The sequence below is a fragment of the Hirundo rustica genome, chromosome Z (assembly GCF_015227805.2).
Source record: "Hirundo rustica isolate bHirRus1 chromosome Z, bHirRus1.pri.v3, whole genome shotgun sequence".
Lineage (NCBI taxonomy): Eukaryota > Metazoa > Chordata > Aves > Passeriformes > Hirundinidae > Hirundo > Hirundo rustica.
Genome location: NC_053488.1, coordinates 55676448 through 55697266, shown reverse-complemented (window position 1 = coordinate 55697266; position 20819 = coordinate 55676448). Strand labels below are relative to the sequence as shown.

At 38.3% G+C, this 20819-nt stretch overlaps 1 protein-coding gene across 4 annotated transcripts in view; it reads left to right on the top strand.

The window, feature by feature from the left end:
- Positions 1 to 20819, top strand: part of SKIC3 (SKI3 subunit of superkiller complex) — a 48094-nt gene that overhangs the window by 6599 nt on the left and 20676 nt on the right. For all 4 annotated transcript variants that reach the window (XM_040089730.2, XM_040089731.2, XM_040089729.2 and 1 more), the window contains 19 exons: positions 591 to 689; positions 789 to 897; positions 2603 to 2743; positions 5771 to 5872; positions 8617 to 8750; positions 9370 to 9456; positions 9545 to 9648; positions 9760 to 9886; positions 11083 to 11262; positions 11670 to 11794; positions 12287 to 12540; positions 15532 to 15634; positions 16350 to 16526; positions 17375 to 17519; positions 17681 to 17759; positions 17875 to 17936; positions 18054 to 18110; positions 19180 to 19248; positions 20169 to 20243. In XM_040089730.2, coding sequence (XP_039945664.1) covers positions 591 to 689; positions 789 to 897; positions 2603 to 2743; positions 5771 to 5872; positions 8617 to 8750; positions 9370 to 9456; positions 9545 to 9648; positions 9760 to 9886; positions 11083 to 11262; positions 11670 to 11794; positions 12287 to 12540; positions 15532 to 15634; positions 16350 to 16526; positions 17375 to 17519; positions 17681 to 17759; positions 17875 to 17936; positions 18054 to 18110; positions 19180 to 19248; positions 20169 to 20243 — 2229 coding nt within the window. The remainder of the gene's footprint in view (positions 1 to 590; positions 690 to 788; positions 898 to 2602; positions 2744 to 5770; positions 5873 to 8616; positions 8751 to 9369; positions 9457 to 9544; positions 9649 to 9759; positions 9887 to 11082; positions 11263 to 11669; positions 11795 to 12286; positions 12541 to 15531; positions 15635 to 16349; positions 16527 to 17374; positions 17520 to 17680; positions 17760 to 17874; positions 17937 to 18053; positions 18111 to 19179; positions 19249 to 20168; positions 20244 to 20819) is intronic.

The window sequence follows — 20819 nt, the reverse complement described above, 5'->3', positions numbered from 1 at the left end:
GCTTCATGATAAGGAACTTGCTTCATGACTTTATCTATTCATAGCACTAGTGTAAACTTAATGAGTATGATCTAGGTAATAACATGTAACTATCCACTTTAATACAGAGGAGCTGGAAGGCATGTCCTCTAAGGAGCAGATGGTAACTTTGGATTTTTCTAGTTTGGAGGAGACTGAGGGATGCCCTCTACTGTACAGCTTTCTTAGCAGGGAGAGTGGAGAGGGAACTGCTGAGTTATTCTTTCTAGTTATTCTTTCTGGCATAGAATGTGTGGGACTAGTTCACAGGACTTGACATGTGGCAGCATTTCTTTACTAAAAGGGTGGTCGAACACTGAAGCTGCCTTCCTAGAAAATCTGTTGATGCCCCAAATCTGTCAGTGTTCATGAGGCATTTGGTCGATGCCCTTAATAACATGCTTTAGCTTTCGGTCAGATCTGAAGTTCTGAGTCATGTGGACTAGGTGATTGTTGCATGTTCCGTCCAACTGAAATATTCTATTCTATGAAGATAACCTTTCCATAATCATTTTTTTTTTTTTTTCTTTTTTTTTTTTTTTTTCCCCGTTCCTGATTGTTTGTTATTTCAGCTTTTGACTGCATTTGAACATGCACTGCACTCTGCTGACACTGTTCCTGGTGAAGACCACAAAAATCTTTACAAAGACTTCATAGAGTGCTTGTTAAAAGTAAGGTTATGTTAAAGTGTCTTTCTAGTAAGAAAATACATGTATTATTTCACATCTGAGAACTCACACAAATAACTGTTTACTTATTTTTCTTTCAAGTTTCCTCATGAAGTAGCTAGGTTGGAAAAGGCCTGTCATGATATGATGGCTTTGTACCCTACTATGAGTTACCCTTTGGAAATACTTTGCTTGCACTTTGTACAGTCAGGTGAGTAGGATGAATTGAGGCATTTCTGGGGCTTAAATTTTTTAAATAGTTGGTTTTGTGACAATCTATTTACAAGTTTTTACCTTTCACAAAGAGTGTACAAGTACACTCTTCTGTGTTATGCTTCCAAAAATGAGGTGTTTGGTCCTATGGCTTGCCACTTCCTAGCCCTGTAACTGACTAGTGACTCTAAGTAACAAAAACATCCTGTGAGTGAAGTCCAGCTCTTTTGAAGTCTCAACGAAAACATGCCTTACTTGAAAAGCAGCCTCTCCAGATAGATGATTAGCTTCTTGAGCTTTTAAGAAAAAATGAAAAGGTGTTAGCCGGTGCTCTGAGGTTCACTTAGTTTATTCTTGACAGATTCTCTTTCATCAAAAACAAACAAAAAACCCAGATAAACAGTTGTGAAACGCTATTAGAAAGTGTGCCTTGAGGGATAGGGAATAAACATGTATTCTGAGTGAAAAAGGAGAATCTTTGAGGGAAAAAGACCCAAAAACATGGTGTGTTCAGAAGTGCAGGGATCTGAAACTGTGCATTACTATTTTGAGTAATTTACTAAACAGCATTGCAATAGTGTTGGACACTTTCTCATCAATTTCAAAGGTAATTATTAGATTTTAGCTTTTCATTTTATTGTTTAAGGCATCAGAAGTTGATTTTATTTCTCTTTAAAGCAAGGAAACCAAATCAGAAAAAAAAAAACCCTCTAGAAATAACTTTCAGCTTAGGTAGAAAAGAGCCTTTTCCATTTTTGAAGAAATGGAATAATATAGCAAAATAAAGCAGGTGAGAATTTTTCACTTTGTTTTGAAAGTATGAAGACAAATGACGCCCAGGCTCAAACATTTGTAAAGTGTTTGGAAATGCTTTATGTTTTGGAGAAACAGGCAGAAACTAATTTTCAAAGGAAAAGGTTAGCGCATTTCTTGTATTCTGGCACTCTGGCAACATCTCCTTGTCCTACAAGCTTCTTGGAGGGGAAGGGATGCTGCTTAAGTTTTAGTAAGGCTGTTTGTTTACATCTGAGTCATGTTTTAGTCCTTCATGTCCTGCCCTTCTCGTAGGCTTGGTAATTCAGATGCATTGTAAAGTCACCTTTAGCAGATGCAGATGAAAGCAGCTGGTGTGCCACATGAATCAGTAATTTCTTTAATAAAATAATAGTTTGAAGGTTGTTGCAACAAGTCACAAACTACCTATAAACATTGCCTAGTCTGCAATCACAGCTAAATACAAGCATCAAAAATTAGTAGCATCAGTTAAAATGAAGCTAAAACATTAAATTGTATGGTTTCATGGCAAGGTTGTTTCAGCAAGCTTATCACAGCAAATTGGTAGGTACGCAATTATTTTGATTTATTTGTGGCAGATTTTGACACATGGGCATTCAACTGAACTTACATGAAAAGCATATGAGGGAATGAATATTTATTAATAACGGAAGTATATCTGGAGTAATTTAGTGGAAGTGGTTATTCAGGTTTCAGACTGTCAGTTTATTTTGTTTCATGGTACTGAGTTTTTGGATTACTTCTTGGGTTTTGGATTTTTTATGGGATAGAGGATGGTAAGTGTGTAGTGCCTTTGGAAAGTCACTTTGAACTTGAAGGATAATAGTCACTTACAGAGATAAGGTAAGCTGTTGCAGTTGTTTTTTTAATCTTAAAACCCTGCAAAACATGTCTTTTTCTAAAACCAGGTACTTTGTCGGAAAAGGCCCTGCACTGTTTCTCTAGGCTTTTGGAGATGGATGCAGACAGCGGTCCAGGCATCATTGGGTTTGGTATAAAATGCCTCAAAGAAAATAAATACAAGGAGGCTGTTAAGAGTCTTACTGAAGGTAAATGTGTAATATCAGATGTAAGTAGTTGTAACTTGAATACCAGCTTTAGTTTATGTTGAAAAGGTAAGGGATCTTATACTTTCATAGTAGGTTGCAAATTCTAAGAACAGCTAGATTTTAAAAGAATGCTGAAAACTTTGTCTGCTTGTGTTCAGATTTTTTTTTTAAATATGGCTTTAAGTATAACATTTCTGAAACCTTTCATTTGTATTATAGCCAGCTCTGTAGTGTTTTAAGGTGAACTATTTTTAATCCTACTGTTATTGGGGAAATAACTATATGAAACACTGAATGGAGCTATAGCAGTAGATGAAGGAATGTAGAATTTATAAAGTAAAATGTAATTCAACTTATCTGGTAGAGTCACTGCATTTCTCTACCTGAACAAAAATTACTTTTTGTGTCTGGTTCTGTCCCCGCTCCGGGCGGGAGATGACCTCTGGCTAGGTCGGGTCAACAGTTCTGCACCACCACAACTTTTCTCTGAAGTTACTTCATTTTAAACCCTCTTTAACACTTACATTGGGTAAAGGCTTACATTGAGTGTTTAGAGAGAAACATTTTAAGTTTCTTTCTTTTTTGTTGTTATTTTACAGTAACCGTGTTTGCTGAAGACTTGGCTTACTCATCTGTTAATTAACTTGCTTGTGTTGAAATGGCAAAACTCTCTCCAAAGTGCTCATAAATATATAATAAATATAGTGGGAAAATGAGACTCCCCACTCTCACTATGCTGCTGTGGCAGCTTGTAGTGAAAACTGGCTGAATAATCGGGATGTAAGCATTCATGAGTTAGTCAGACTGTTCTGTGACGTCCTGCATCCATTCTTCTAGGTTTAGAATAAGATTGTTTCTGAAATGGAATTTTGAAATATTCCACTGTGAAACAACAGTGTAGTGGTTTCACATTTTGGTTGCAAAATTTAGTGTAGTGGTCTTAGGGTTTATTCTCCTTTTGTGGGAGAAAGATTAGGAGAAAAAAAAGCAAAACAGGCTCAAGCTTAAAAATAAACAAATAGTTTTATTAACACATACTAAAAGGACGGAAAAAAGAAAGTTGGGAAAAAACTAAAACAAAACAGAATGAAACTCCAAAACACTCTTCTCTCCCCCTGCAAACTGTTAACCTTCTTACAGAATAACATAAAGAGACACAACCTCTGATTTTTAATCAGTTTAACATAATCCTTCATCACTTTGGGAGAGGAGTCTCTCTAGAGTACCATGGAGACACTCACCACAAGACTACAACAGTCTTGTGGCTCCCAATGGCATAAATCTGCAGCCACCTGGAATTTTTGTAGATTGTGCAGTTCTTCCCATTAACAGCCTTTTCCCTGGCTACTCATGGGCCTCTCAGTGTATTTGGGGTACTGTTTAAGAATGCTGCTTCTAGTACAAAACGGGGATTCTCTTCTTCTATCTCCAAAATCGTCTCTATCTCAAAAGAAACAAAGACCTCCTTTTACCCCAGGAGCCGAGGGCTTTGAGATTCTCACTCAAATCTCAATCATATCTGTCCCCAATTTTGATTAGAACCAGCATTCCCCCAAACAACAATAAGTTGTTACAAGAAACAGTCCATTTCTCCATAGTTTACCCCAGGGAAGTCCAGTTAAAAGAAGTCCATTTCTTCAATCCCATTGTCCAATAACCTTTATCCGTTCTTTCACTCTTGCTCCACTTGCGGTGTCTTTTCTACAACTATTCTGTCTCTTCCTTCTCTTTCTCAGGGAAGGGTTAGGCCTTGGAAGCTTCATGTTGGCAGGAAAAGGTTAAATCTGCCCAGGCCTGCAGTGGCCATGTGCTCTCTGCCCCAGGCTGCAGAGATGCAAAGCCCTGCTGATGGGGGAGGCTGGTGGATGTTCTCCTTTCCACCCCTCGGTCTCATTTAGGGCGGCTCAGCTCGGGGTTGTTACAAAGCTGCAGGCTTTCTTTCTCTGCTGCCAGCGGCTATTAACTCGGGCCATGGCTTGGCCCCCTCTGCCGTGGCCCCGGGCACGTGGCCCCACTGCCGAGCTGCAGCCGCCCCTCTCCCCCGCCAGCAGCAGCTGGGGGAAAGGGGCTCAGCCGGCCCGGGCTGCTCCCTGCCTGGGCAGCGGCTCTCAGAGGCCTGGCCGGGCCCGGCCCGGCCCCCCAAGGGCAGCGGAGCCTGAGCCGGGCCTCCTCTGCCGCCCACCACGTTACCTGGTGACTGACCTGGAAGCTAGAGAGCGACCTGCAGGGAATCGGGATTTATATGGCTACTGCCCAAAGCCACAATTGGCATTCAGAGTGGTCACAACAGATGCCAATATCCCAAACTAGCCTTCTGACAGGTCCCTGTCCTTTCTAAAGCAATTCCAAGGTCCTGACCTGGAAAAAATAATCTACATTCCTCCATAACTAAAAACCTGTGTCAGCCCATGAAAAACATCTTGCCTAAAATATGAAATGAATTACATGAAGAGGAAAAGGTGTTCCTTGGAAAACAAATTCTTCTGGCTTAAATAGCCATTGTATATTTTGACGAAACGTAGTATTTTAATTAATATTATTTTTCTATTTTTACTTTTGCACATAGACATTACTTACAGGGGAAAGAACACAAAGACAAGGTTCTTGATATAATATGTAAATATAGAGTTTGGAAATAATTTCTGCTCCAATGAGCTACATGTTTGCATCTTCAGCATTGAGGCTTCCAGACATTACTTAGTTATATATGAGAAGACAGAAGTTCAGTTTTATTGGTGCATCTTTAATTAAGGCACGTTCATCAGAAAGTTTCAGTCTAAGTAGTGTTACATATACATTATATATCACAAAATTAAGCCTAACTTACATGCTTTCTAGTTTTTGCCTTGTTGCATGGAGGTCTCTATGTCCAAGACTGTCTAAACACTCAGAAAAAATTACTCAAAGTCTTACTGTCTGATTGATAAAATGTTTTTGGTGGCATTGTATGGAAGTAAAGTATCTACTAGTTACCCTGTCTTTGCAATCCTAAGCAACTTTAAAGTGTGTTTTTTAAACTCCTACTAGGTTTGCAGAAGACTAACCAGTGTCCAGCAGCCTGGTATTATTTAGCAGAGGCTCAGATGAAACTCCATGAACACAGGAATGCTGTCCTGTCCTGCAATCAAGGTAACTGCCTGCTAATTAAAAGAGCAACTGAAGAGCTATGCTGCTTTATGTACTGCAGTCAATGTGGCCTTTTTGTGGTAGGTCTGAATTAGCAGTCATCCCAGTCCCTCGCTTTTTGCAGTCTCGAGCTCGTGCTACCTCTCTTGGTTTATGACAGCTGAAAAACACCTTATGCTGCTTAGTCTTAGTAACAGGGAAAATGCTTCGCTAAGTGGATCCAGAAAGCCATTGGATGGTTGATAATTAGGTTTACATGTTCTGGTGTGCTGCTTTTGCTGGTGGTTGACCAATGCTGGCAGGCGACAGATTGCCTGAAACCACAAGAATAGGTGTCACAAATATTTAGCCTGGTAGATAACATGCTTCAACCTGAAAAACAAATTTTTAATCGAGATTATGTAAAATGCAGAAATTATGCATAGTACAGCTGCATCTGAAGAAACTCGCTTAGCATAAAACTTCTTCTGTGCTAGCTGGCAGTGAGGGCAGTTTTTGTGATCTAATAATGCATGTGTCAGCTGAACAGAGCCACTCTCTGGTGGTTATAAATGAAGGGGCAGCTAAAGTGGACTTCTTGTGTGGCAGGGACAAATGCAGTGAATAATTTCTCAAGAAAGACTTGTAGAAGACCTGGCCAAAAAATCATGAGAAGTCAAAGGAAATACTTGCTGGTGAGGGAAATTAAAAATACCTATAAATTTGGGTGGAGGAAGAATGAAAACTGAACAGTATAGGTAAAAAAGAGATTTATTGGAGAAAGAGTGAAAATGAGGCAATTCTTTTCCCATCTATGTTCAGTGTGGAAGAGCTCAAGATATACTGATATATCTTTATACCATGACCCTTCTTTTCAGAAGCTTGATCTAACAGCTTATCTGTGATTAATAGCAGTGTGTGTAAAACAAGACAAGGAAACACAACATTAAGGAACTATGAGATACCACTTAGGAACTGACTGAGGAAGATAAAGATGAAAATGCTGAAATTTTAAGGGGTTTCTATAATTGCTTGCTGAAACTGTCTTGGCACTGAAATGCTTCAAAGTAGGTAGCACAGCTCTGAATTTTAAAAAGGGTTCTAGGAAAGTTCAGGAAAACTGCTGAAGGGTCTGGTATATTTAGTGGTTGAAATAGTTAAAACTGAACCAATAGAGTTAAAGAATTTGTGCAAAAAATATATTTTGGGGTACACAGCCTTTTAAAAGTTGCTTATTTAGAACTGCTTCAAGGTGTTTATGAGCTCATAGATAAAGGAGATTTCCAGATGGTAATTGGTGAGTTCTCTTACATGGCTGTTAAGGAAACTGAGTAGCCTTGGGTTAAGAAGTTGTAACACTGAGTGTTGGGGTTTATCAAGTTAAAACGTAGAGCATAGTAGAGTAATTATGTCTGGTTTTAGGCTGGAAGGAGGTGTCCCTGACATTTTCCCTGATAACTCTGCTGTTTATGAATGCTGACTAATAAGGTTATCGTTTGCTGCTATGCAAAGCAGACTGCAAAACTTTGGGGTGATTACCAGAGTGCATAACTGAGTGTTAAGACTCTAGAATTTTATTCATTATTTTAAATGCAAAACGTTTGAGTTGTGGGAAGAAGTGCTCTCACAAAGTTACGCTACACTCTCATGGAAGAAGAGTGCTGAAGGTCCTCATTTGGTGTGAAAATATAAGACTGTTTCTTTCCTCTGCATTGCTTTACAGGCAAGTAAAATATTAGCAATTTCAGAGGAGGGAATAGTTAGTGAAACATACTATCAACACACAGTGGCTTTAAGAACCTGAGCAGCATAATAAAATCAGTGTGTAGTTTTGGTAACTATCCACTCCATCTCAAAAACGAAGCAAGGGTAGAAGTCAATAGACTAGAAAAAAAGTTGATCAAATGGATTAAAAAATGCAGCATATGAGAAGAAATAAACAGGCTGTCAAGTTCTTTTCTAGCCTGGAGAAGAGATAATTTTGAATTCTGTGTAGACGCAAATGATGTGGAATATAAATAGAGATCGAGTGTTTTGTTTTCCTTTGTGAGATCTGGGTAGTGCCAGATGCAACTAAAATGTCAGGCTCAGAGCAAACAAAACAAGTTTTGTTTTTCAATGGAAGATAAGTTCCTTGCTAAAAGATGCTGATGATTCAGAAATTTTTCTTGAGTGCAAACCTTGAGTGCAAAGTTGGAGACAATTTTGGGGAAACGTTCCTTTTTACTTGTCCTGTCTTAGTAGCTGTATCAAATGAGACAAAAGTTCATCATACCTGAAAATAAATAAATACAATTAATTGAGTTGCGCAAGAAGTTCTTGCCTTTGGAGAATGGTGATGCTCAACAGAGATGTCTTCAGTCTCTGAGGTGAGATGATACTGTGTATTCAAAAAGTAATCAGAACTGCAGTAAAGGGTACAAAGTAACTTTTGTACAGGCGCCAAGGCAGATTTGTTTGTTCAAAAGTCGTGTTTCTTCAGAACTCCAGTCAGGAAAATTGTAGCATTTTGTTTATAGGCCGGCAGCTAGAAAGCCGTCAGTGTCCATGCATCTGACATGACCTCCTAGAACTGACTTAATTTTTAAACTTGAATGAATAGAAATTTTACAGGACAATTTCTTATATATGGGGAGAGCAGTCTGAATGGTGTTTTGTTAGACAGAAAAATTGTAATTAACAGGATTTTAAAAATATTTGGAAGAATGCTGCTCTCTGTACTTTTTCTTTTCTCTTTTAACTTGATGAAAGGTTCTTCTTGTCAACAGCTCTTGAAGCTCTTGGAAATCCTGAGGGTCCTAATTTTCAGTGGAAGAACCTTGCCCTTCAGTTGAAAGCAGAGACTTTGATTAAAATAGCTGATGCTGATGCTGCAGAAGAAGCTATTAAAGCACTTGAGCAGGTATTTTTATTGACTAAAATGTTTTTGGTTTTGTTTTTTAAATATTAAAAAGTGCTCTTATCTTTCTGTACTTAATCTGAGCATTTCTACCCTGGCCTCCTTTCAACTTTGTGGTTTAGACCATTTCTACCAGCTGTCATGCAATTCGAACATTTCTTCCATCCCTGCTTTTTCAGGCTTTGCTGCAGCTTTTTCATTTGCAGTTCTAATTTTAGAAGCTGTCACTTTTGACTTTGTCTGGTCTTGCTCACTGTTGTTGGTTGCTTACTAGTTCTATGCTGTTACTCATCTTCATTTGAATTCATGTTATAATCCTGCCTCCCATGTCTGTCAATCACTTGTCATTTGTCATGAAGAAGAAGGGTTAAGCTTCAGCAGAAATTGTTTCCCTTGTTTTTGTCACACAGTTTTATTCTTTGTTGTTTTCTGTACCTTTGTCCTTGCTCTCTAGAGTCTTATACTTGATCTTCATCTGAATTATTCTAAATCTTCTCACAGGTAATAGTGAAAACCTCTAAATGCTTTCTTAATCTTCATGCAGTCTGTCTGCTTTTGACAACTTTAACTTCTTAATGTGGGGAGAGAATAAATTAATTGTGTTTATTACTTGGTTTTCTAGATTGTAGATGGAAGCAGTGATCCAGTGGTTTTAGCTCTCAGGGGTCAGGCTTATCTAAACAAAGGTTTAATGGATCAGGCTTCAAAGGTTAGTGCTTTTTGTCACTCCTGTGAGCTAAGTACAATTCTTGGTTTCATAGAAGAAGTAACTAGGGAAAAATTACATCCTTTTTCAGATTTCACAAGAGCTTCTGTTGTCCCATCCTCATCTGGCTGAGGCCCATGCTCTAGAGGGTTACATCCATTATTCCCAAAAGGACTATGAGCAGGCAGAAAAAAGGTAGACTTCTGTTTTCTTTCTTCTAACAGAGAAGTGTTATGGGAGGGTAGAATGTAGTGTTTTGAAGCCTTGGAGAATTTTTTTGACCTGACCTGTGTTCATTTTGTTTAGTTTTCTAAATGCTATTGAAAGAAAGGCTGAAACTGCAGAGTATCATCAGTACCTGGGGCTCACATACTGGTTCATGAGTGATGAGACGAAAAAAGACAAAGGAAAAGCACTCACTCATTTCTTGAAGGTAAAGACTGGTTTAACTGTTAAACTCTTTAACTGTAGAATTAGTGTTTTCCTACATCAGAAGCCAAATAAGGAAATACACTGACTGGAATGAGAGACTTGAATATTCTCTTTGTTACAATGTATGAGCCTCCAGCGTCTGCAAACGAGGTTCTGCTGTGCAAGAAGGCATTGCAGGGAGCTGTGCAGTTACCTTGAATCTTCCTGGTTTTGTTTTCCTCTTTTCAGCTAATCCTTTGGGCCTTTCAGTTGGCAAAACCTAGTGGTGATTCCCTCAATCTTCTGTCTTTGGGGGTTGGAAAGTGGAGGCCTCTAGATATGCAGCATATGTCTTTGAAGACCTTTTGAAATGGGGTGGGCAGAATTCAAATTGAAAAAACATGAAGGAAAAAGGTTGAGAATGGTGTGAGGGTTTCACTGTCTGTCTAAGGATGTAAGCTGGTAAAGCCCCATAATTTATGTTCTTCCTGATCTTTGGGGTTTTAGCAATTGTGGCTTTTTCTCTGAACATAGATCATAACATGAATCCAAAAGATTTAGTTTGACATCTGTATTAGTAACTTGGAAGTATACAAAATAAAACTCTAGGCACTGTAAACTCACCGTGTTTATGGTTTTTACTCATTATAGGTATCGGGAACATAAATCATTGCCTACTGTTTGCACTTTAATAACAGCAGAGTATAGCAGCCGAGGTAGTTGAACAGCTCTTTTGGTTCTAAACCATTTTTGCAATCTTTATTATTATTGACAAAGCTGTTTCCTGCTGCTTGGAGGCTGTGGGTTTCTTAACTATAAGCAAATCTGCCAAGTGCATCTAAGAAGGAACTGAAACTTTAGAAGTGGCTGGAGTTAATAGTGATGTAATGTGGTAAGAGTATGAACATAATGATTGAAATAGAGTAGAACAAGAAAATTATGAAATGTCATAAAGATTTGCTTTTTCCTACCACAACTGTTTTAGTCCTTTGTGTACAAAATGTTTTGTGTCATGAGATTTTGTAGCAGATTTTCCAGATATTTAAAGCTCAGGTAACCTGTGCAATTTTAAAATAAAGTTTGACAGCTCAAATATATCACAGAAGTGGCTTAAAAAATATGATAATCAGAGGCTGAGCAAGTAGTTATCGCTGAACCTGTCCATGACTGTAATGCTGTCAGAATGCTATCTGATGTTGTGTTTGTATTTCCTCACAGGCTGCAAAGTTGGACAGCTACCTGGGAAGCACCTTTTGTTATCTAGGTAACTACTACAGAGACATCGCTGGAGACAAAAGTAGAGCTCGCGGCTGCTATAAAAAGGCTTTCGAACTGGATGAGACAGATGAAGAATCTGGTACAGCAGCTGTCAACCTAAGTGTGGAACTTGGAGACATGGTATTGTACATTCAGAATGTCAGATTACTACTGTTTTGTTCTTCTACTAATCCTTTGAGGAATCACTTCAGGTTCCTCTGTATTTGAGATCAGGAAACAAATGTTCTGTCATTGCTTAGCAGCTTTTATAGTTCTGCTTGCTTCAATTTTATGTTCCAATTCCAAATTAAATTTATCTGGGGAGAAGGGTGGGAGAATGAAGCATAACACTGGAGTCATCACATGTGATATAGATGAAGGATTTTTTCAGTAGGGAACATAAAGAGAAAGTTGGGGGTTTTCTTTATTTAGCTTGCCTAACTTCTTTTTTTCCATCCTTCACCTTGCTGCTTTGAGGAAACCATCGAAAGTCATAATATTTTTTTTCCTGTTTTTTTTTACTAACTTGGCATTTGGTGCTTTGTTAGGAGACCGCTCTCTCAATCCTGAATGAAGTAACTGAAAAAGCAAGACCTGGTACAGCAAAATGGGCCTGGCTTCATCGTGGACTTTACTACTTGAGAACTGGTCAGCCGTCACAAGCAGTGGCTGAGTAAGACAACTGTTGGTTGGTTTAAATCCTTTTCTACAAATCCAAGTGAAACAATATTTGCTCATAGCAAGTTTTCAAAAGAAGTTAGGTGATTATGGCTTGTACTTAACAATAGGAAATGGGTCTGACCAAACTTTGTCTCTATTCAATTCTCTTCAGTTCTAGAATTCACAGAATGTTGTCTTGTTAAGATAGCAGTGTTTTGTACTAACAAGCCTGGTGACAGGCACAGACAAGCTGCTATAGCACTGAATAGCCAGGGTTTACAATTTATTTAATTTTCAGGGAATACAATGCCTAAAATTTTGTAATGCCCTCTGAAGGGAAAAAAGCAATTGTGCTTTGTTTAAAAGTTCTGTGTAATTGTGCATTTGTGTCCTGAAGAGTACATAATGCAAAATTAGTGTCCTGAGTATATGCAATGAAAGGAAATAATTTACTTTAAATTGTATCATATTTCATTTAAATAAATTTATGTCTTGATATCTTCAGTTTGCAGGCAGCTCTCAGGGCTGATCCAAAGGATTCCAACTGCTGGGAGTCTCTAGGGGAGGCTTACTTGAACAGAGGTAGCTACTCAACAGCTCTGAAATCCTTCAGGAAAGCGAGTGAGCTCAATCCAGGACTTGTGTACAGCATTTACAAAGCTGCAGCACTTGAGCAGATTTTAGGCAAATATGAAAATGCTATAGCTACCTATCAACAGATTTTAAAGAAGACAGAAAACTACGTGCCTGCACTGAAAGGTAGTATGTCTGAATTTGAAAGTGTTCACTTTTACTCCCTTTACACACTGTAGTGTTTCAGTCTTTTGGAGAGGTTTTTAGGTGTATTGAGGTTTTCTTTTATGGAAGGATTGGCTTGTATTTTTGGATATGTAGGGCCGTGAGGTCCCCTGCATGAAAGCTTGTAGCACAAATACCTGAAAAACTCCTAAATCATGATGAATGTGAATGATTATTTCTCTTTCAAGTAAGTGTGAAAGGGAATTAATCCTGTGGGACTACTAGGCCAAATGAGTAGAACTGATGATACATAGAGGAAAGCCAGCTAACAGTGCTGCAGTTTTACCTAAGCAGTAAAACAGTGGCTCAACAGGTAATGAAATCAGACTGCTGGTTCAAAGAGGTGGTTATGCTGCTTTGCTTCTGCTCCTGACCATGCATTCCTCACTTTGTGTGTTAGTCTAGTGATTCAGACCCCTCTGAGCTTCTTCAAGTAGTGAAAAATAGCAGTAAATCCGAAGGAGTCTCACAGGAGTTACAGGTGGCAGGAGTAGAGACCTTCAGTGTGTAGGTAGGAATAGCCAGAAGGGGGGCAATTGGGACTTCTTCCTTGTGATGGAACTGTGATTCAGAAGTTATAAAATGCAGGGAGTATATATAATATTGATAAAAAATTAATTGTTCTGTTTGCATTCTCCCTGCCACTTAGTCTTTGATCATTCTCACCCTGTGTACCCATCTGAACAAGTTCTGTTTGCTTCTTGATGCTAATTTGAATTTTTTATTATTTTTTCATTGTAAGCAAGGTTTTTTGGTTTTTAGATTAATCTAAACTGATTCTTGTAAGACTTAATTCAGAAATGTTGGGTTATTACTGCAACAGTGGGTTTTTCATCGGCAAAAGTTACAGTGTGGTTGAACACCTCTACCTCCTCCTGTATAACTGCACTGATTGTTTTCCAGACTGAAGTGACATGGCAAAAGCTCCATAATGGAGTTGGAGAGTATTGTATTTAGGCAATTTCACTGGTTGTTAGGCAAGAAGCCAAGAGCTGACTATAGCAGCAGTTTGCAAAGGTGCTGTATAGGCCTATGCACCTGCTTATGGCTTTTTCAGTGTCTGTAGGTAACAGCTGATAGTGTTACTAGTATTAAAACACTTTAAGAGTACGTAAGTACACAGTATCAAGATTCCTCCCCATAGCTGCCTTTGTACTTATTGTTTTCTCATATCTCCCAAGTCTTCTTTCATAATTGCTCACATCATAATCTCTGGTTTGTTAGCTCTAAATCCTTTTGAGTCTCCAAACAGCCTTCACTTTCTTAGAGACTTCCTATGATGTTTAGTCCAATATTCTAATTTTTGTGGACCTTCTTAAAACTCTATGAAGTTCTTTGACTGTCCCATCAGTGTTCATTTTCTACTGTTCGGATCAATTTAAACAGTTTCTGAATTGAGTTGTTAGAAGTATAGGCTCTAGAAGTTGAAAGAATAACTGTACTGGTGTTACTTCAGTGCATCTTTTCAATGTGTTTTGATTTTGTGCTACTAAATATTTATTCTCCTTCTGTTTTAGTGTATCTTTTGTGTAATTTTGGGGAATAAAATCAATTTTATTTTTTGATTACAGACCATCTTGACATCTGATGAGCTTATGATTTTGCAACTTCTGGGGGGGGCTAGATAAAGACTCCTGCAAAACACTATTTTGGTATAGGTGCAGGATTACAATATCATGAGGAGGGTAGCTTCAGAACTGTCAAAATAATACTGAGAATGAATGGTACTCATATCCAGTGATTTACTGCCAGACAGAATCACTGCTGGTGCCAGCAAATGGATAGACCAAGCAGTTACTATTTCCAAAACATTAGAAATTTTTTTGTGATATATGATGCAGTTCCTTTTTAATATTTGGAATTATTCCCAGTTGTGGTGGGTTGACTTTGTCTGGACATCAGCTGCCCACCAAGCTGCTCTGTCACTCCCCTTCTCAGCAGGATGTAAACAAGACAAAATAAGATTGAAGAAACTCATGGGTCAAGATAAATGTGGTTTAATAAAGCAAATGCAAAGGCTACATGCAGAAGCAAAGGAAAACAAAATTTATTGCCTACTTCCTATCAGCAGATGATGTCCAGCCACTTCTCATGAGGTAGAGCTTCACTCTGTCCAGTCGTTGCTCCAGAAAACAAGTGTATTAATAAGTGCACACACCCCCGCCCCGCTCCACGCCCCCCCTCTTCCACATTTCTCTCAGCTTTTATGGCTGAACATGTGATGTGGTATGGAATATCCCTCTCATCAGTTTAGGTCAGCTGTCCTCTTCTCAGGATTTTGACCACCCCCAGCCTACTGCTGGAGCAGGGAGTTTTGGAAAGACTGCCTTGGTGCTGTTCCAAGCACTGTTCATCCGCAGCCGAAACACTGGTGTCTTATCAGCTCCTTTCCAGCTACCAATACATAGCACAGTACTATGACGGCTGTTGTGGGGCAGGTTAACCCAATCTCAGCCAGCCCAATACACCATATGAAGTAAATTCTTATATAAATAGGATTAAATAACATTGGCTTCAGGTTTTCTTCATTGAAGACTTTCCCTTCTGCCTACCCTGACATTCTTTATTCTTTTTGTTTCTCAGGATTGATTTTTGACACAATGTAAACATAAAGTTGGTGTATTTGTCAAAGAGATAACAAAGCAGATTTCTCATGAGGAGTTTACTTAATATTTGAAGACAAATCTAAAGCTTAAATGCTATTTTTTTATTGTTAATTACATTTATTTTAATAGCCAGGTGATTCTACAGTTCACACTTCACAAGACAGATTAAAAGCAAAGTCTCTGTTGTGAGCATTGTGGGTCTTTTGATTTTGTGAAGACATATGCAGAGTATAAACTTTTGCATAAGGTAAAATGCTGGCCAGGCTCCCGGCCTCCTTCCCAGCTGTGCTTTAAGCATATCAAAAAAGCATTTCATTTCAAAGAGGATATTTTCTCTTACTTTCAGGACTTGGTGAGTGTTACCTCATGCTGGCAAGATCAGCCCTTGATAACTTTTTTGATAGGAAGGCTGTGGATTACATAGAGCAGGCCCTTGCATATTTTACAAGGTTGGTACTAAATGTTCATTCATGTAATTTCTGCTGGGATTGTGGGTTGACAGGCAGAAAAATAAGAGTTAAATGTTTGAAAAATTTCAGTTAAACTGAATCAAACGGGTTAGGGATTAGAAACACTATTAGAAGTGTTTATTAAAAGTGGTTTGAATAACAGATTCTAAACATAGGCCGCTTAAATGAATGGCAATTACAGAGTTTTGTTTTTTTTCTTTTCAAAGATACAGAGTCATTTGATTCTAAAAAATGTCTGGAATGACACAGAGTTTTCTTGTGTACTCCTCCTGATATATGGATCAGGGAGGAGTGTATGCCTACCAAAAATAATGGATAAGAAGAAAATAATTGCTTTCTTCTCTCAGCCATTTTGTGTTGCGTTTCATACAAGATGTCGTAAATTAAACCTTGGAATAACTGCTGTTAGTTGAGAAAGTCCATCTGGTTTCTGCAGATGAGTAATGTCTTGCAATATGACAATGCAAGAGAACACGTAGTCAGCTGACATGTTGGGATGTTTTAGTTTGGTTGGTTTTTATTCTTTTTTTAAATTTTCATCTTTTAAACCTATAGCTTGAATAGAAGAAACTGAATTAAATCAAACACCTCATTGATTAATTGCGTTTGTGGTTGTGCCACTCTTCAAAGTGGCATTTTCTTTCAGAAAAGGATGTCTGAGTGAGTGTTGTGTGTGTTTTCTTTGTAATTGTAGGGCAGTAAAGCACCGTCCTGATGTATCTTGCCTCTGGAAACTGTTAGGAGATACCTGTACTACTGTGCATGTTATTTCACCAGCCAAAGTGAATGTTCAAGTACTAGGATCCCTTCTGAGTAAAAATACAACCAAAGAGACACTGAAGAAAAATGAGCTTCTAATACTGGGAGGAAGGTAATATTCTTTTCTAGTCAAGAGCTTCTCTGCTGTTTAAGACTCTGTAGAGTCTCAAGAATTCTAGACTATTTAATCTGTAGAAAATTAAAGACGTGCTGATGTGTTGATACCTGCATATTGGGTAAATAGATTCTCATGCTTCTTCCAGATTACACTACTCATTTCACGGTATGTTTCCTGTACTGCCACAGTGCTGTTAGCACCTGCTTTTCACCTGTCTCCAGGTGCATGACTACATTCTCCCTGCTATTCCACAAATCACGCCTGTTTAAATGCAGTGGTTGCAGTATTTGCTGAGTAATTCTATCAGGACAACTGAAGTTCAAAATAATACTTCTAGCTTTCTGTCTGTGTCTCTTTCTTGTAAAAAATGTCATAAATTCACTGTTCTGTGACTTCCTCTGAGCTTTTTTCAGCTGGATCCATAGGCAGGAAATGTAGCTGCTTGGTGAATCTCAACCATGATCTGCAAAGTCAAATACTTCCTAGGGGGAAACCTGATGAACTGTAAAAATGACTGATGTTTGTTTTAAGTAAAAGCATGTATAATGTAACTGACAGAGCTCTGGTTTAATACACACCTACATAACCACATTTGTGGTTTCATGAGTGGTGCACACTACAGATTGCCTTTAGACCAGGATGATTCTGATTCAGACACAGTAAGTGTCTGAGTGAAAATGTATTCGTTGAGGTTTTTTGCTTTCAGTTCTTGTCTGGTTTTGTTTGTATTTATGCATGTTTACTTGATTTAGGTTTTTAAGCACTCTTTTGAATGCTTTTTCAGCTTTCTGCTCTTCATGTAGAAACTTGGAATAATGATTCTGTGATTCATGTTTCTGTAGGTGTTATGGCAGAGCTTTAAAACTGATGTCTTTGCCTAGCATATGGTGTGATCTTGGAATAAATTATTATCGACAAGCTGAGCATCTCACAGCAGTGGGCAGTGACGTGAATGAGATCAGTGAACTGCTAGAGAAGTCTTTGCAGGTATTGCCTGTATTTCCTGGTACATTATTTAAACAGATGTTCTTGCTTCTCTGCATACTCTCTCTGTACACAATAAAATCTACATCTCTGAATAAGTAAGTGCATAAAGTCTTAATTTTTGCTTTCCTAATCATTATAATCCACATTTCATTTTCTTCCAGTGTCTCAAAAAGGCTGTGAGACTTGACAGCAAAAATCATCTTTATTGGAATGCACTTGGTGTAGTTGCTTCTTGTAGTGGTAAGTCTTCAGTGACAGCCCTAGATCTCTAACATCCTAAATTAGAAGGCAGCTTGACTAATGGTGTTTTGAAATTCAGTTACATCTAGGTCTCCTTTTCTCTTTCTCCCCCCAGCTGTTGGGAATTACGCTCTTGCTCAACACTCGTTCATCAAATCTGTTCAAGCTGAGCAAATTGTAAGTGCTGTAGACAGCTGCTATCTCTTTCAAGTGGGCTTTTAAGACATTTTCCCTGATGCACTGCTATTTCTGAAGACTGTAATAATATATTGGTTTTAACTTTATTCTGTTTAGAATGTTGTTGCCTGGACCAACTTGGGGGTTTTGTATCTGGCAACTGGAAACATTGAGGTAATCTGTTTCCCATCTTCAAGTGTAATTTTCCTTTCTGTGTTTTTTAAAGGGTGTATATGGGGGTGGGAGTGTCCCTTTCAAATTCAAAAAATGTACGTCCTTCAAAAGAAATTAGGTTGTCATTTGAGGAATGCAGATAAATTACAAATTTGATCAGGATGGCGGGGGGGGTAAGGTTAAAGGAATTGTGAACTTCTGCTGAATTGGCAAAGTTGCTTTCCAACAGCTCAACGAAGACTATTGGAAGGACAGCGAAGTGGTTAGTCAAACCAAGGCATGCCAGATTTGGCCAAGAACTTCCAGTTGTAGGTCACGGACTGAACTCCCAGTGTTGGAGTTCCCATAGATACCTACTTTCTGCTCATCAGCAAATGTATGATTTACTGTAACACTCTAAACTTTTGAGTTTCTCTGGAGAAAAATTAGAGTACCTCGTAAGTGAAGCATGAAGCTGTCATGCAGTTAAAGTACATTCTGTCCTGTTTGCTGGTTGGAATTACAGAGATTTTGTTTGACTGGAAATGTGATGGACAGAATTATTTTTAAGAAAAATAACTTGATTGTACAGACTACTTACTGCTAAGACTGCCAATGCTAAGAGTTGGTTCGCCTTGTGCCAGATTGAAGGAGGAACTCTTAAGCATGTGTAGGCCATAGGGAGATGACTTGCGGGTGATAATCAGTTTTATCCTTTTGAAAATACATTTGTATTATAAAGTGAATTTTCAAAACTGGATCCTCCAAGAGTCAGATTTTTAAATTGCTCCACAGGTTGGTTTAACTTCCGAATTCTGTGTCTGGGAAGGAAGTATATTTAGAAGGGAGGGAAACTTTGATATTATGAAGTTTTCCAATTTTTTTGTTTTTTGGTTTTTTTAAGACTAAACGGGTTTATTCCTCTGGGCAATGCATTGTTCTGTGGGTACAGAAGATGTTTTTAGTAGTGACTTAATTCGGTCCATTAAATCCCTTCTAATACTACTGCATGTTAATACCTGTGTGTACTCAGAAGTGCTCTGTTACCATGCCAGGCAGTTCAACAGCAGTGTTATCTTTGGTTCTACAGCAAGCTCATGAAGCCTTCAAGATAGCCCAGTCTCTGGAGCCTTCTTACCTGTTGTGTTGGATTGGACAGGTATGATGAAAAATCATAAAACTGCACACAAAAACCAGCTGTCGAAGAACTTAAAATTCAGCCTAATAACTGGCATTTACTCATGCTCCTAAAAATTATGCTTTAAGTAAAGGGAGCTTCTACTTCCTTTGTCTCCATAGTGGTAATACAATGGAAGCGACTGTGTTCATCAGACACACTCATATGATGTTTTTCTGCCTGATATTGTGAGTTCTCTAACAAGCTGTTAACAAAGCGATCACTGTGCTCTGAGGCTTTTTATAGACAATTGTCAACATAGCATTGTCTTTATAAGGTGATAGTTCCTTCAGCTTCAGCTGTACCACTAGTTCATTATATGGCACCACCCAGCTCTCATCTCAGTCCTTTCTAATGCCTCTGTTAGAATAAGTAATCTACTCATGTATCTAGGACAAAGCACTTCTCATTTTCTAGGAAGTCCCTTCCTCCATGCCACTGAGAACTGAGGTGCTCCTTCTGATATCTGTGAATAGTTGAGATACTTGTGACTTTTGTGATCATTACAGGTGTATTTCATAATCTCATGCAGCTCACCTGCTAATGATACCTAATTGAAAACTGGTTTCTAGGAAAGAATGTTAGTACCATGACATATTGCAATTCAGTTCCTGTCAGAAGTTGTTATAAATTGTTCTAATACATGCAAGTCTTTGTCCTGAAGAATGTAGAGTAGCAGCCAAAGAGTTTAGATTACTGATAACAGTGGAGACTGCTTGTGTTCCTCTTGTGTTCAAGAGAAACACAAGCAATTTTGGTTTTAAAACCAGTCTTGCTTTGAGACAGCAAAAAGTGTCTTCATGTTGAATGCATAAGATATGCCTTACATAATATGTGCTAAGGTTTTTGTCAATGTCATAATTTTTAAAATACATGACCACAGCAACTCTTACTTCTCCTAGGCTCTTATTGCAGAGACCATAGGCAGCTATGATACCATGGATCTCTTCAGGCACACGACTGAACTCAGTATGCATGTAAGTGTAACAGTTGTGTTGTATAGAAGTTTTGGTATATCCAGTCTCTCTACTTAGCAGATAATTTATTTTTTTTTAAATAGGCATGTCTTGAATAGTGAAACAGCTAGTCATGTTTCAGATGAGATTGTCTGGGTTCCATGTTGTTGTTTCTGACTTATCCTGGTATTGTATAGCAGCCTTTATGAAATTCTTTAGTCTGCAGGGTTCAAGAAATCAGCTCTATAAGTCATGAAGAATCATTCTCCATGTTCCACAGAACTGGACACAGATCAAGGGCATAAAATATTTCTGGAGAGAGCAAAGATATTGCCAGGACCCTGAGTTCTAAAAAAAGTGGAGGACTTACTCTTTCATAGGGGTGGTTTTTTGTTGTTGTTGTTTGTTTGTTTGTTTTGTTTTGTTTTGTTTGTTTGTTTGTTTTGCCTGTTGTCCCTACAGTGATGCAGCACGTTATATGAAAATGTATGAATTTGCTTTGCTCAGGGGGCAGGTTAAAAGTTTGTGTGGAGTAATTCAATTTGGTATATTCTTCTGCTTAACACTGATGCAGATTTTTAGCCAAAACTCCGTCCT